The 13,228-nt window shown below is 47.6% G+C and overlaps 1 protein-coding gene across 1 annotated transcript in view; it reads right to left on the reverse strand.

Annotated features, from left to right (window-relative positions):
- Nucleotides 1–13,228, reverse strand: part of abcc6b.2 (ATP-binding cassette, sub-family C (CFTR/MRP), member 6b, tandem duplicate 2) — a 63,246-nt gene that overhangs the window by 25,355 nt on the left and 24,663 nt on the right. The window contains exons 7-16 of the mRNA XM_055897411.1: nucleotides 12,847–12,978; nucleotides 12,179–12,385; nucleotides 10,799–10,976; nucleotides 9,837–9,998; nucleotides 9,443–9,535; nucleotides 6,383–6,586; nucleotides 6,041–6,187; nucleotides 5,817–5,904; nucleotides 5,322–5,518; nucleotides 4,874–5,050 (exon numbers count right to left, since the gene is read on the reverse strand). Coding sequence (XP_055753386.1) covers nucleotides 4,874–5,050; nucleotides 5,322–5,518; nucleotides 5,817–5,904; nucleotides 6,041–6,187; nucleotides 6,383–6,586; nucleotides 9,443–9,535; nucleotides 9,837–9,998; nucleotides 10,799–10,976; nucleotides 12,179–12,385; nucleotides 12,847–12,978 — 1,585 coding nt within the window. The remainder of the gene's footprint in view (nucleotides 1–4,873; nucleotides 5,051–5,321; nucleotides 5,519–5,816; nucleotides 5,905–6,040; nucleotides 6,188–6,382; nucleotides 6,587–9,442; nucleotides 9,536–9,836; nucleotides 9,999–10,798; nucleotides 10,977–12,178; nucleotides 12,386–12,846; nucleotides 12,979–13,228) is intronic.

Below are 13,228 nucleotides of genomic sequence, written 5' to 3' on the forward strand. Positions count from 1 at the left end.
CGTACACTATACTCATACAAGACAATGAGTTTCTCTATCTGCAGGATGAAACCTTCATGAGGTAACGTACACTATACTCATACAAGACAATGAGTTTCTCTATCTGCAGGATGAAACCTTCCTGAGGTAACGTACACTATACTCATACAAGACAATGAGTTTCTCTATCTGCAGGATGAAACCTTCCTGAGGTAACGTACACTATACTCATACAAGACAATGAGTTTCTCTATCTGCAGGATGAAACCTTCCTGAGGTAAAGTAAACTATACTCATACAAGACAATGAGTTTCTCTATCTACAGGATGAAACCTTCCTGAGGTAACGTACACTATACTCATACAAGACAATGAGTTTCTCTATCTGCAGGATGAAACCTTCCTGAGGTAACGTACACTATACTCATACAAGACAATGAGTTTCTCTATCTGCAGGATGAAACCTTCCTGAGGTAACGTACACTATACTCATACAAGACAATGAGTTTCTCTATCTGCAGGATGAAACCTTCCTGAGGTAACGTACACTATACTCATACAAGACAATGAGTTTCTCTATCTGCAGGATGAAACCTTCCTGAGGTAACGTACACTATACTCATACAAGACAATGAGTTTCTCTATCTGCAGGATGAAACCTTCCTGAGGTAAAGTAAACTATACTCATACAAGACAATGAGTTTCTCTATCTACAGGATGAAACCTTCCTGAGGTAAAGTAAACTATACTCATACAAGACAATGAGTTTCTCTATCTGCAGGATGAAACCTTCCTGAGGTAAAGTAAACTATACTCATACAAGACAATGAGTTTCTCTATCTGCAGGATGAAACCTTCCTGAGGTAAAGTAAACTATACTCATACAAGACAATGAGTTTCTCTATCTGCAGGATGAAACCTTCATGAGGTAACGTACACTATACTCATACAAGACAATGAGTTTCTCTATCTGCAGGATGAAACCTTCATGAGGTAAAGTAAACTATACTCATACAAGACAATGAGTTTCTCTATCTGCAGGATGAAACCTTCATGAGGTAACGTACACTATACTCATACAAGACAATGAGTTTCTCTATCTGCAGGATGAAACCTTCATGAGGTAACGTACACTATACTCATACAAGACAATGAGTTTCTCTATCTGCAGGATGAAACCTTCATGAGGTAAAGTAAACTATACTCATACAAGACAATGAGTTTCTCTATCTGCAGGATGAAACCTTCATGAGGTAACGTACACTATACTCATACAAGACAATGAGTTTCTCTATCTGCAGGATGAAACCTTCATGAGGTAACGTACACTATACTCATACAAGACAATGAGTTTCTCTATCTGCAGGATGAAACCTTCATGAGGTAACGTACACTATACTCATACAAGACAATGAGTTTCTCTATCTACAGGATGAAACCTTCCTGAGGTAACGTACACTATACTCATACAAGACAATGAGTTTCTCTATCTGCAGGATGAAACCTTCCTGAGGTAACGTACACTATACTCATACAAGACAATGAGTTTCTCTATCTACAGGATGAAACCTTCCTGAGGTAACGTACACTATACTCATACAAGACAATGAGTTTCTCTATCTGCAGGATGAAACCTTCATGAGGTAACGTACACTATACTCATACAAGACAATGAGTTTCTCTATCTGCAGGATGAAACCTTCCTGAGGTAACGTACACTATACTCATACAAGACAATGAGTTTCTCTATCTGCAGGATGAAACCTTCCTGAGGTAACGTACACTATACTCATACAAGACAATGAGTTTCTCTATCTGCAGGATGAAACCTTCCTGAGGTAACGTACACTATACTCATACAAGACAATGAGTTTCTCTATCTGCAGGATGAAACCTTCCTGAGGTAACGTACACTATACTCATACAAGACAATGAGTTTCTCTATCTGCAGGATGAAACCTTCCTGAGGTAACGTACACTATACTCATACAAGACAATGAGTTTCTCTATCTGCAGGATGAAACCTTCCTGAGGTAACGTACACTATACTCATACAAGACAATGAGTTTCTCTATCTGCAGGATGAAACCTTCCTGAGGTAACGTACACTATACTCATACAAGACAATGAGTTTCTCTATCTACAGGATGAAACCTTCATGAGGTAAAGTACACTATACTCATACAAGACAATGAGTTTCTCTATCTGCAGGATGAAACCTTCCTGAGGTAAAGTAAACTATACTCATACAAGACAATGAGTTTCTCTATCTACAGGATGAAACCTTCATGAGGTAACGTACACTATACTCATACAAGACAATGAGTTTCTCTATCTGCAGGATGAAACCTTCATGAGGTAACGTACACTATACTCATACAAGACAATGAGTTTCTCTATCTGCAGGATGAAACCTTCATGAGGTAACGTACACTATACTCATACAAGACAATGAGTTTCTCTATCTACAGGATGAAACCTTCCTGAGGTAACGTACACTATACTCATACAAGACAATGAGTTTCTCTATCTGCAGGATGAAACCTTCCTGAGGTAACGTACACTATACTCATACAAGACAATGAGTTTCTCTATCTACAGGATGAAACCTTCCTGAGGTAACGTACACTATACTCATACAAGACAATGAGTTTCTCTATCTGCAGGATGAAACCTTCATGAGGTAACGTACACTATACTCATACAAGACAATGAGTTTCTCTATCTGCAGGATGAAACCTTCCTGAGGTAACGTACACTATACTCATACAAGACAATGAGTTTCTCTATCTGCAGGATGAAACCTTCCTGAGGTAACGTACACTATACTCATACAAGACAATGAGTTTCTCTATCTGCAGGATGAAACCTTCCTGAGGTAACGTACACTATACTCATACAAGACAATGAGTTTCTCTATCTGCAGGATGAAACCTTCCTGAGGTAACGTACACTATACTCATACAAGACAATGAGTTTCTCTATCTGCAGGATGAAACCTTCCTGAGGTAACGTACACTATACTCATACAAGACAATGAGTTTCTCTATCTGCAGGATGAAACCTTCCTGAGGTAACGTACACTATACTCATACAAGACAATGAGTTTCTCTATCTGCAGGATGAAACCTTCCTGAGGTAACGTACACTATACTCATACAAGACAATGAGTTTCTCTATCTACAGGATGAAACCTTCCTGAGGTAAAGTAAACTATACTCATACAAGACAATGAGTTTCTCTATCTGAAGGATGAAACCTTCCTGAGGTAAAGTAAACTATACTCATACAAGACAATGAGTTTCTCTATCTGCAGGATGAAACCTTCCTGAGGTAAAGTAAACTATACTCATACAAGACAATGAACGAATTAACGGATGTATACATGCATGAATGTATACAACTAATGAATGAATGAATCAACTAATCAATCAATCAACTGATCAACCAATCAAACAAACAGGGTACACACAGTAAAGAACAGGGTACATTCTCCCTGATCTAACCCTAACCCCCAGCAGACCCCCTCCTGTCCTCACCTTCTCCCTGATCTAAACCTAACCTCCAGCAGACCCCCTCCTGTCCTCACCTTCTCCCTGATCTAACCCTAACCCTAACCCCCAGCAGACCCCCTCCTGTCCTCACCTTCTCCCTGATCTAACCCTAACCCCCACTAGACCCCCTCCTGTCCTCACCTTCTCCCTGATCTAACCCTAACCCCCAGCAGACCCCTTCCTGTCCTCACCTTCTCCCTGATCTAACCCTAACCCCCAGCAGACCCCCTCCTGTCCTCACCTTCTCCCTGATCTAAACCTAACCCCCAGCAGACCCCCTCCTGTCCTCACCTTCTCCCTGATCTAACCCTAACCCCCAGCAGACCCCCTCCTGTCCTCACCTTCTCCCTGATCTAACCCTAACCCCCAGCAGACCCCCTCCTGTCCTCACCTTCTCCCTGATCTAACCCTAACCCCCACTAGACCCCCTCCTGTCCTCACCTTCTCCCTGATCTAAACCTAACCCCCAGTAGACCCCCTCCTGTCCTCACCTTCTCCCTGATCTAACCCTATCCCCTACCAGACCCCCTCCTGTCCTCACCTTCTCCCTGATCTAAACCTAACCCCCAGTAGACCCCCTCCTGTCCTCACCTTCTCCCTGATCTAAACCTAACCCCCAGTAGACCCCCTCCTGTCCTCACCTTCTCCCTGATCTAACCCTATCCCCTACCAGACCCCCTCCTGTCCTCACCTTCTCCCTGATCTAACCCTATCCCCTACCAGACCCCCTCCTGTCCTCACCTTCTCCCTGATCTAACCCTATCCCCTACCAGACCCCCTCCTGTCCTCACCTTCTCCCTGATCTAAACCTAACCCCCAGTAGACCCCCTCCTGTCCTCACCTTCTCCCTGATCTAAACCTAACCCCCACTAGACCCCCTCCTGTCCTCACCTTCTCCCTGATCTAAACCTAACCCCCAGTAGACCCCCTCCTGTCCTCACCTTCTCCCTGATCTAACCCTATCCCCTACCAGACCCCCTCCTGTCCTCACCTTCTCCCTGATCAAACCCTAACCCCCACTAGACCCCCTCCTGTCCTCACCTTCTCCCTGATCTAACCCTAACCCCCACTAGACCCCCTCCTGTCCTCACCTTCTCCCTGATCTAACCCTATCCCCTACCAGACCCCCTCCTGTCCTCACCTTCTCCCTGATCTAACCCTAACCCCCAGCAGACCCCTTCCTGTCCTCACCTTCTCCCTGATCTAACCCTAACCCCCAGCAGACCCCTTCCTGTCCTCACCTTCTCCCTGATCTAACCCTAACCCCCAGCAGACCCCTTCCTGTCCTCACCTTCTCCCTGATCTAACCCTAACCCCCAGCAGACCCCCTCCTGTCCTCACCTTCTCCCCTATCTCAGTGCCGTCTCCAGCAGGCAGGATCTCCAGGTCTGGCAGCAGGGCACAGGCCTCCACCACTCTGTGGTACCAGCTCTCCTTCCTCTCCTGACCAAACACTATGTTGTCTTTCAGGGTGGCATTCTGGATCCACGCCTGCTGAGGTACATAGGCCACAGAGCCCTGGAGAGAGAGAGAGAGGGGGGCAGAGAGAGAGAGAGAGAGATGGGGAGAGGGAGGGAAAGAGAGAGAGAGAGAGAGCGGGAGGGAAAGAGAGAGAGAGAGCGATGGAGAGAGAGGGGGAGATAAGGGGGGAGAGAGGCAGTGATAGAGCGAGAGAGAGACACCAGGTAGGTAATATTAATTATCAGGTAGAACAGAAAACCAGCAGTACTCTGGTCCTCCAGGAATCGAGTTTGACACCCTTGCACTAAGGTATTGTAGCAGTACCCACCTTGACTGAGACGTGACCACTCCTCTTCTCTGTCTCCCCAAGCATGGCTGATAGCAGGGAGGACTTCCCACCTCCTACATGTCCCACCACAGCTACCAGAGACCCCTTCTTCACCCTCACGTTGATCCTCATCAGGCAGGGAGGACCTTCCTTAGACCAGCCAAACGTACCGCTGTCTATCACCACCCCATCACCATCTGGGAGGGAGAGGGAGAGGCAGGGAGAGGCAGGGAGAGGAGGGAGGGGAGGGGAGGGAGAGGGAGAGGAGAGGAGGGGGAGCGGAGGGAGATGGGAGGAGAAGAGAGGAGGGAGAGGGGAGGAGAGGGAGAGGAGGGGGAGCAAGATGTGGAGAGAGAGAAAAGGGTAGAGAAAGAGAGATATGTAGTAAAAAAGAAAGTAAAAAAAAACATATCTTTGAGAAACCCATTTCCTTTTCTGTTTATCTGTATGTGTGTGTGTGAGAGTGTGAGTGTGAGTGTGTGTGTGTGTTCTCACCAGGGCTGTATGGTTCTCTATCTACGTCGTCAGGCTTCAGCTCATCCTGGCACAGGAACTTTCCCAGGCGCCTCAGGGAGACAATGGCCTGCACACACAAATACTTGAATGAAAGACATTTCAAATGATTTTCAATCATCTGTTAATGATAAACCTTGCCAGGGCCACATTGTTTTGTTTGGTCCCTTAGTGATGACATCACCATGGCGTGACCCCTGACTGACCTGCATGGTGGTGCTCATAGCGAAGGGCAGCTGGCTGAGGGGTGTCTTCAAAATGTTGATGAGAGCCATGGAAACGAACACCTTCTGGGCGTCGAGGATGTTCTTATCATCGATGAGGACGTAGACGCTGAACATGGCGAACGCTATCTGTAGGAGCACAGGACATGGTTATGACAGCCTTATGAAGGGTTATGTAGCCTTATGTAGTCGTCTCTTATGTAGTCTCAGGTCAGGAAACAGGTTCGGAGTTAAGTGGAGATGGAGAATTGATAAATTATTGATAGTGACATATGTAATGTTTATGACAGGCTTACGAAGGCTGTACGACAGGTCGTAACTCACCAGGAAGGATGAAGAGTTGAAGGAGGCGATGGAGATGGAGTAGAGGACCTGGGATCTCTTCAGGGCATTGAGTTCTTTCTCCCGGTAACCCAGCACCCTCTCCAGGAAGGCCTGTTCCCAGGCGTAGAACTTCAGGATCTTAATCCCACTCAGGATCTCATTCATCAGCTTGATCCTGCTGTCTGTGTACCGCATCTGGACCTCCTGGGAACACAGAGTAGGGAATTAGTACGGAATATGGAATTCAGAACACTGAATATGGAATTCAGAACACTGAATATGGAATTCAGAACACTGAATATGGAATTCAGAACACTGAATATGGAATTCAGAACACTGAATATGGAATTCAGAACACTGAATATGGAATTCAGAATACTGAATATGGAATTCAGAACACTGAATATGGAATTCAGAACATTGAATATGGAATTCAGAACACTGAATATGGAATTCAGAATACTGAATATGGAATTCAGAACACTGAATATGGAATTCAGAATACTGAATATGGAATTCAGAACACTTTATATGGAATTCAGAATACTGAATATGGAATTCAGAATACTGAATATGGAATTCAGAACACTGAATATGGAATTCAGAACACTGAATATGGAATTCAGAACACTGAATATGGAATTCAGAACACTGAATATGGAACACTGAATATGGAATTCAGAACACTGAATTCAGAACACTGAATATGGAATTCAGAACACTGAATATGGAATTCAGAATACTGAATATGGAATTCAGAATACTGAATATGGAATTCAGAACTCTGAATATGGAATTCAGAACACTGAATATGGAATTCAGAACACTGAATATAGAATTCAGAATACTGAATATGGAATTTTTACCCCCAAGCCATAAGACTCCTGAACAGGTAATCAAATGGCTACCCGGACTATCTGCATTGTGTCCCACCCACCACCCGCCAACCCCTCTTTTACGCTACCGCTACTCTCTGTTCATCATATATGCATAGTCACTTTTACCATATCTACATGTACATACTACCTCAATCAGCCCGACTAACCGGTGTCTGTATGTAGCCTCGCTACTTTTATAGCCTCTCTACTGTATATAGCCTGTCTTTTTACTGTTGTTTAATTTCTTTACTTACCTATTGTTCACCTAATACCTTTTTAAAGAAAAGTTAGATAAATCAGGTCAATTACATCTGTACGGTTTTACGCAATAGAGGATTTTATAATGCCACACGGAACACAAGTAAGTATGCCTGTACATTACAGTAGCGTTAATACCCAATGACAAAGAGCAGTGTGTGGTTGGATGCTGTGTTTCCTCACAATACATCCCAGCCTATTAGAACAGTACTGTATGAGTTACTGTGTAACGCGTCAATGGAAACCAGACATGGTGTATGTAAAGTCATATTAGTTGATCATCAGCCCTTTACCAAGCCTCTGACAGGGTCCTGAGGGGGACTAGGGAGATAGAGAGTCTGTTTATAATATTTAGGAATAGTATTACTGCCAACGATCGGTTATCTGACTAAATAAATGAGAGAATCTCTGGGTTTTATTGGGTTCTGTTTTGTGTGGTTATTCTTCGATTCTAGTGTGTGTGTGTGTGTGTGTGTGTGTGTGTGTGTGTGTGTGTGTTTCTGTTTGTGTGTGTGTGTGTGTGTGTGTGTGTGTGTGTGTGTGTGTGTGTGTGTGTGTGTGTGTGTGTGTGTGTGTGTGTGTGTGTGTGTGTGTGTGTGTGTGTGTTTCTGTTTTTACTATCCAAGTAGGGACCAGAATTTCTAGGAAGGGAAGGATAGTAAAACAAGGAACATTTTGTTGGTCCACACAAGGAAAAGGGCTATTTTAGGCTTATGGGTTAGATTTGGGGTCAGGGTTAGGGTTAGGGTTAGGGGTTGGGGTCAGGGTTAGGGGTTGGGGTCAGGGTCAGGGTTAGGGGTTGGAGTCAGGGTCAGGGGTTGGGGTCAGGAGTCAGGGTTAGGGGTTGGGGTTAGGGGTCGGGGTCAGGGTTAGGGGTTGGGGTCAGGAGTCAGGGTTTGGGTCAGGAGTCAGGGTTAGGGGTTGGGGTTAGGGGTCGGGGTCAGGGTTAGGGGTTGGGGTCAGGGTCAGGGTTAGGGGTTTGGGTCAGGAGTCAGGGTTAGGGTTAGGGGTTGGGGTCAGGGTCAGGATTAGGGGTTGGGGTCAGGGTTAGGGGTTGGGGTCAGGGTCAGGGTTAGGGTTAGGGATTGGAGTCAGGGTCAGGGGTTGGGGTCAGGAGTCAGGGTCAGGGTTGGGGTCAGGAGTCGGGGTTTGGGTTAGGGTTTGGGGTCAGGGTTAGGGGTGGGGTCAGGAGTTAGGGTTAGGGGTCAGGAGTCAGGGTCAGGAGTCAGGGTTAGGGGTTGGGGTCAAGAGTCAGGGTTAGGAGTCAGGGTTAGGGGTCAGGAGTCAGGGTTAGGAGTTGGGGTTAGGAGTCAGGGTTAGGAGTTGGGGTCAGGAGTCAGGGTTAGGAGTTGGGGTTAGGAGTCAGGGTTAGGGGTTGGGGTCAGGAGTCAGGGTTAGGGGTTGGGGTCAGGAGTCAGGGTTAAGGGTTGGGGTCAGGAGTCAGGGTTAGGAGTTGGGGTCAGGAGTCAGGGTTAGGAGTTGGGGTATGGAGTCAGGGTTAGGAGTTGGGGTATGGAGTCAGGGTTAGGAGTTGGGGTTGGGGTCAGGGTTAGGGTGAGGTCCCGTGTGTCTCAGTTGGTAGAGCATTGCTCTTGCAACACCAGGGTTGTGTGTTTGGGACCAGTAAGAATGAAAATGTACTCACTCACTACTGTAAGTCTCTCTGGATAAGAGCGTCTGCTAAGTGACCTATATGTTTAAGGTTAGAGGGTAAGTCTAGGAATGGGAATCAACTGTTTGGTCATTACGAGGATAGTAAAACAAGTGTGTGTGTGTGTGTGTGTGTGTGTGTGTGTGTGTGTGTGTGTGTGTGTGTGTGTGTGTGTGTGTGTGTGTGTGTGTGTGTGTGTGTGTGTGTGTGTGTGTGTGTGTGTGTGTGTGTGTGTGTGTGTGTGTGTGTGTGTGTGAGAGAGAGAGAACTGACCTGCAGCTTGCTCCTCATCTTGGCGATGAAGCCGTTGAGAGGAAAGATAAGGATCACTGTGGCGATGCCGGCTAGGGCTGACGGACCCAGAAGCTGTTAGATACAAGAGAGGGGCAACAACAGTGTGTAGTGTACCTGTGTGTGTTCTACCTACCTGCCACAGGAAGAAGAGACAGAGAGCTATCTCAATGGGAGCAGGAGAGGGGTAACAACAGTGTGGAGTGTACCTGCGTGTGTGTACCTGTGTGTGTGTACCTGTGTGTGTTCGACCTACCTGCCACAGGAAGAAGAGACAGAGAGCTATCTCAATGGGAGCAGGAGAGGGGTAACAACAGTGTGGAGTGTACCTGTGTGTGTGTACCTGTGTGTGTGTACCTGTGTGTGTTCTACCTACCTGCCACAGGAAGAAGAGACAGAGAGCTATCTCAATGGGAGCCACCCACACAGCGTTGAAATAGACCACCATGTCCATGAGCTTCTGAGTGTCTGCCGACACCAGGTTAACAATCTGTCCCACGGTACAGGACTGCCTCGCTGCACTGCTGATCACTAGAGACTACAGGGGGAGGGAGGAGGAGGGGAGAGAGACAGACAGAGAGAGAGTGTTCAATTCCACAACCACCTAAAAGGAAGTGACCCCTCCCGTCACTTTGTATGTTGTATTTTGATCATTTGTTTGTGTTTTCTTCCTGTATGAAATGTGCAAATTGTATTAAATAATTTCCATTCGGCCTTTGCTGCCAGTGATACTCTGTAATGCTTCTAAAATGGTGTGATAAGAAACGATCCTCTCTCTCTTCTCGTTCTCTCTCTTTTTTTTTCTTTCTTTTTTTTGTTGAAATTGTATCCCCTTTTCTCCCCAATTTTCGTGGTATCCAATCGCTAGTAATTACTATCTTGTCTCATCGCTACAACTCCCGTACGGGCTCGGGAGAGACGAAGGTCGAAAGTCATGCGTCCTCCGAAGCACAACCCAACCAAGCCGCACTGCTTCTTAACACAGCGCGCCTCCAACCCGGAAGCCAGCCGCACCAATGTGTCGGAGGAAACACCGTGCACCCGCCCCCCTCGGTTAGCGCGCACTGCGCCCGGCCCGCCACAGGAGTCGCTGGAGCCCGATGAGACAAGGATATCCCTACCGGCCAAACCCTCCCTAACCCGGACGACGCTAAGCCAATTGTGCGTCGCCCCACGGACCTCCCGGTCGCGGCCGGCTGCGACAGAGCCTGGGCGCGAACCCAGACTCTGGTGGCGCAGCATAGCACTGCGATGCAGTGCTCTAGACCACTGCGCCACCCGGGAGGCCCTCGTTCTCTCTCTTGTCGTTGTCCTCTCTCTCTCTCTCTCTCCCCATACCTTCCTGTAGACCAGGCCCATGACAGCGGTCTTCACCCTCATTCCCACGGTGAAGCAGGAGTACATGTACTGATGGTTGAACAGGGACTGGAGGCTGGACAGGAGGAACAACAGGAAGGCGAACATGAAGCCCTTCCACAGGTCGCTGTCCTGGTCACACATGAACCCCAGGAGGAGGCTGGAGGGGGATGAGGAAAAACAGGAGTTTTAATGATGCTATGTTAGAGAGACAAACTGACAAACTGAGATGTACTTACATAATTTCGTCTGTATACTGCGACACACCTGTTTTGATGCACCAGGGTGCTATTTGGGACCCAAGTAGGGTTCTGTAGGGTGTGTAAATTAGGGGGCTATTTGGGACCCAGACAGGGTTCTGTAGGGTGTGTAAATTAGGGGGATATTTGGGACCCAGACAGGGTTCTGTAGGGTGTGTAAATTAGGGGGCTATTTGGGACCCAGACAGGGTTCTGTAGGGTGTGTAAATTAGGGTGCTATTTGGGACCCAGACAGGGTTCTATAGGGTGTGTAAATTAGGGGGATATTTGGGACCCAGACAGGGTTCTATAGGGTGTGTAAATTAGGGTGCTATTTGGGACCCAGACAGGGTTCTATAGGGTGTGTAAATTAGGGGGCTATTTGGGACCCAGACAGGGTTCTGTAGGGTGGGTAAATTAGGGGGCTATTTGGGACCCAGACAGGGTTCTGTAGGGTGGGTAAATTAGGGGGCTATTTGGGACCCAGACAGGGTTCTGTAGGGTGGGTAAATGTCATGAGAGAATGGGTGAGGAGCAAAGATTTGTTAGTGATTTATGATAAGTAATAACTTTCTATTAGACCTAAAATTCAACGTAGTGTCCTACCTTTGACCAGGGTCCATACACTCTCCTGGGTCAACGTAGTGTCCTACCTTTGACCAGGGTCCATACACTCTCCTGGGTCAACGTAGTGTCCTACCTTTGACCAGGGTCCATACACTTTCTCCTGGGTCAACGTAGTGTCCTACCTTTGACCAGGGTCCATACACTCTCCTGGGTCAACGTAGTGTCCTACCTTTGACCAGGGTCCATACACTTTCTCCTGGGTCAACGTAGTGTCCTACCTTTGACCAGGGCCCATACACTCTCTCCTGGGTCAACGTAGTGTCCTACCTTTGACCAGGGTCCATACACTCTCTCCTGGGTCAACGTAGTGTCCTACCTTTGACCAGGGTCCATATACTCTCTCCTGGGTCAACGTAGTGTCCTACCTTTGACCAGGGTCCATACACTCTCTCCTGGGTCAACGTAGTGTCCTACCTTTGACCAGGGTCCATACACACTCTCCTGGTTCAACGTAGTGTCCTACCTTTGACCAGGGCCCATACACTCTGGGTCTCACCTGAGCACCTGTGGTATGGAGAACATGAAGGCGTCGTGGAAGATGAGGAAGAGGGTCCCTTTGAGGAAGAAAGGTCCGAAGCTCCGAGCCAGAACCCTGAAGAGACAGAACCCTGAGTTCTGTTCTTGTCTCAGCTTCTTCAACAGCTGGGTCTGTTCTGTCAGTTTAGGGCCTGTAGGATGGCAGCCAGACAGACTACAGTCCATTCTGGTGGAGGGAGAGAGAAACAGAGAGGTTAGATATTAAACAGCTGGGTCTGTTCTGTCAGTTTAGGGCCTGTAGGACGGCAGCCAGACAGACTACAGTCCATTCTGGTGGAGGGAGAGAGAAACAGAGAGGTTAGATATTAAACAGCTGGGTCTGTTCTGTCAGTTTAGGGCCTGTAGGACGGCAGCCAGACAGACTACAGTCCATTCTGGTGGAAGGAGAGAGAAACAGAGACGAGGTTAGATATTAAACAGCTGGGTCTGTTCTGTCAGTTTAGGACTCACCGTATGTAGGATGTAGTGTGTAGGGTGTAGTGTGTGGGTTGTAGTGTGTAGGGTGTAGTGTGTAGTGTGTGGGTTGTAGTGTGTAGGGTGTGGGTTGTAGTGTGTAGGGTGTAGTGTGTGGGGTGTAGTGTGTGGGGTGTAGTGCGTAGGGTGTAGTATGTAGTGTAGCAGTCTTACTGTTGTAGTTTAGTACACTCCCTGGCCCAGTCTTTCTCCAGGTCTGCTATGATACAGTCTGAAGAGTCTTCTTCTCTAAGACACCAAAGATCCTCTGCCTGCAGGGGAGTACGATAACCCCTAATAACCAACCTGAGAGAGGGGAGGAGGGAGGAGGAGGAGGAGGAGGCGGGGGAGGGAAGGAGGAGTAGGAAGAGGGGAGGAGGAGGAGAAGGAGGAGGCGGGAGGAGGAGGAAGAGGGGAGGAGGAGGAGGAGGGGAGGAGGAGGAGAAGGAAGAGGGGAGGAGGAGGGGGAGGAGGAGGAGGAAGAGGTGGGAGGAGGAGGAGGAGGAGGAGGCGGGTGAGGAGGAGGAGGAGGAGGAGAAGGAGGAGGCGGGAGGAA

The sequence above is a fragment of the Salvelinus fontinalis genome, chromosome 2 (genome assembly GCF_029448725.1).
Source record: "Salvelinus fontinalis isolate EN_2023a chromosome 2, ASM2944872v1, whole genome shotgun sequence".
NCBI lineage: Eukaryota > Metazoa > Chordata > Actinopteri > Salmoniformes > Salmonidae > Salvelinus > Salvelinus fontinalis.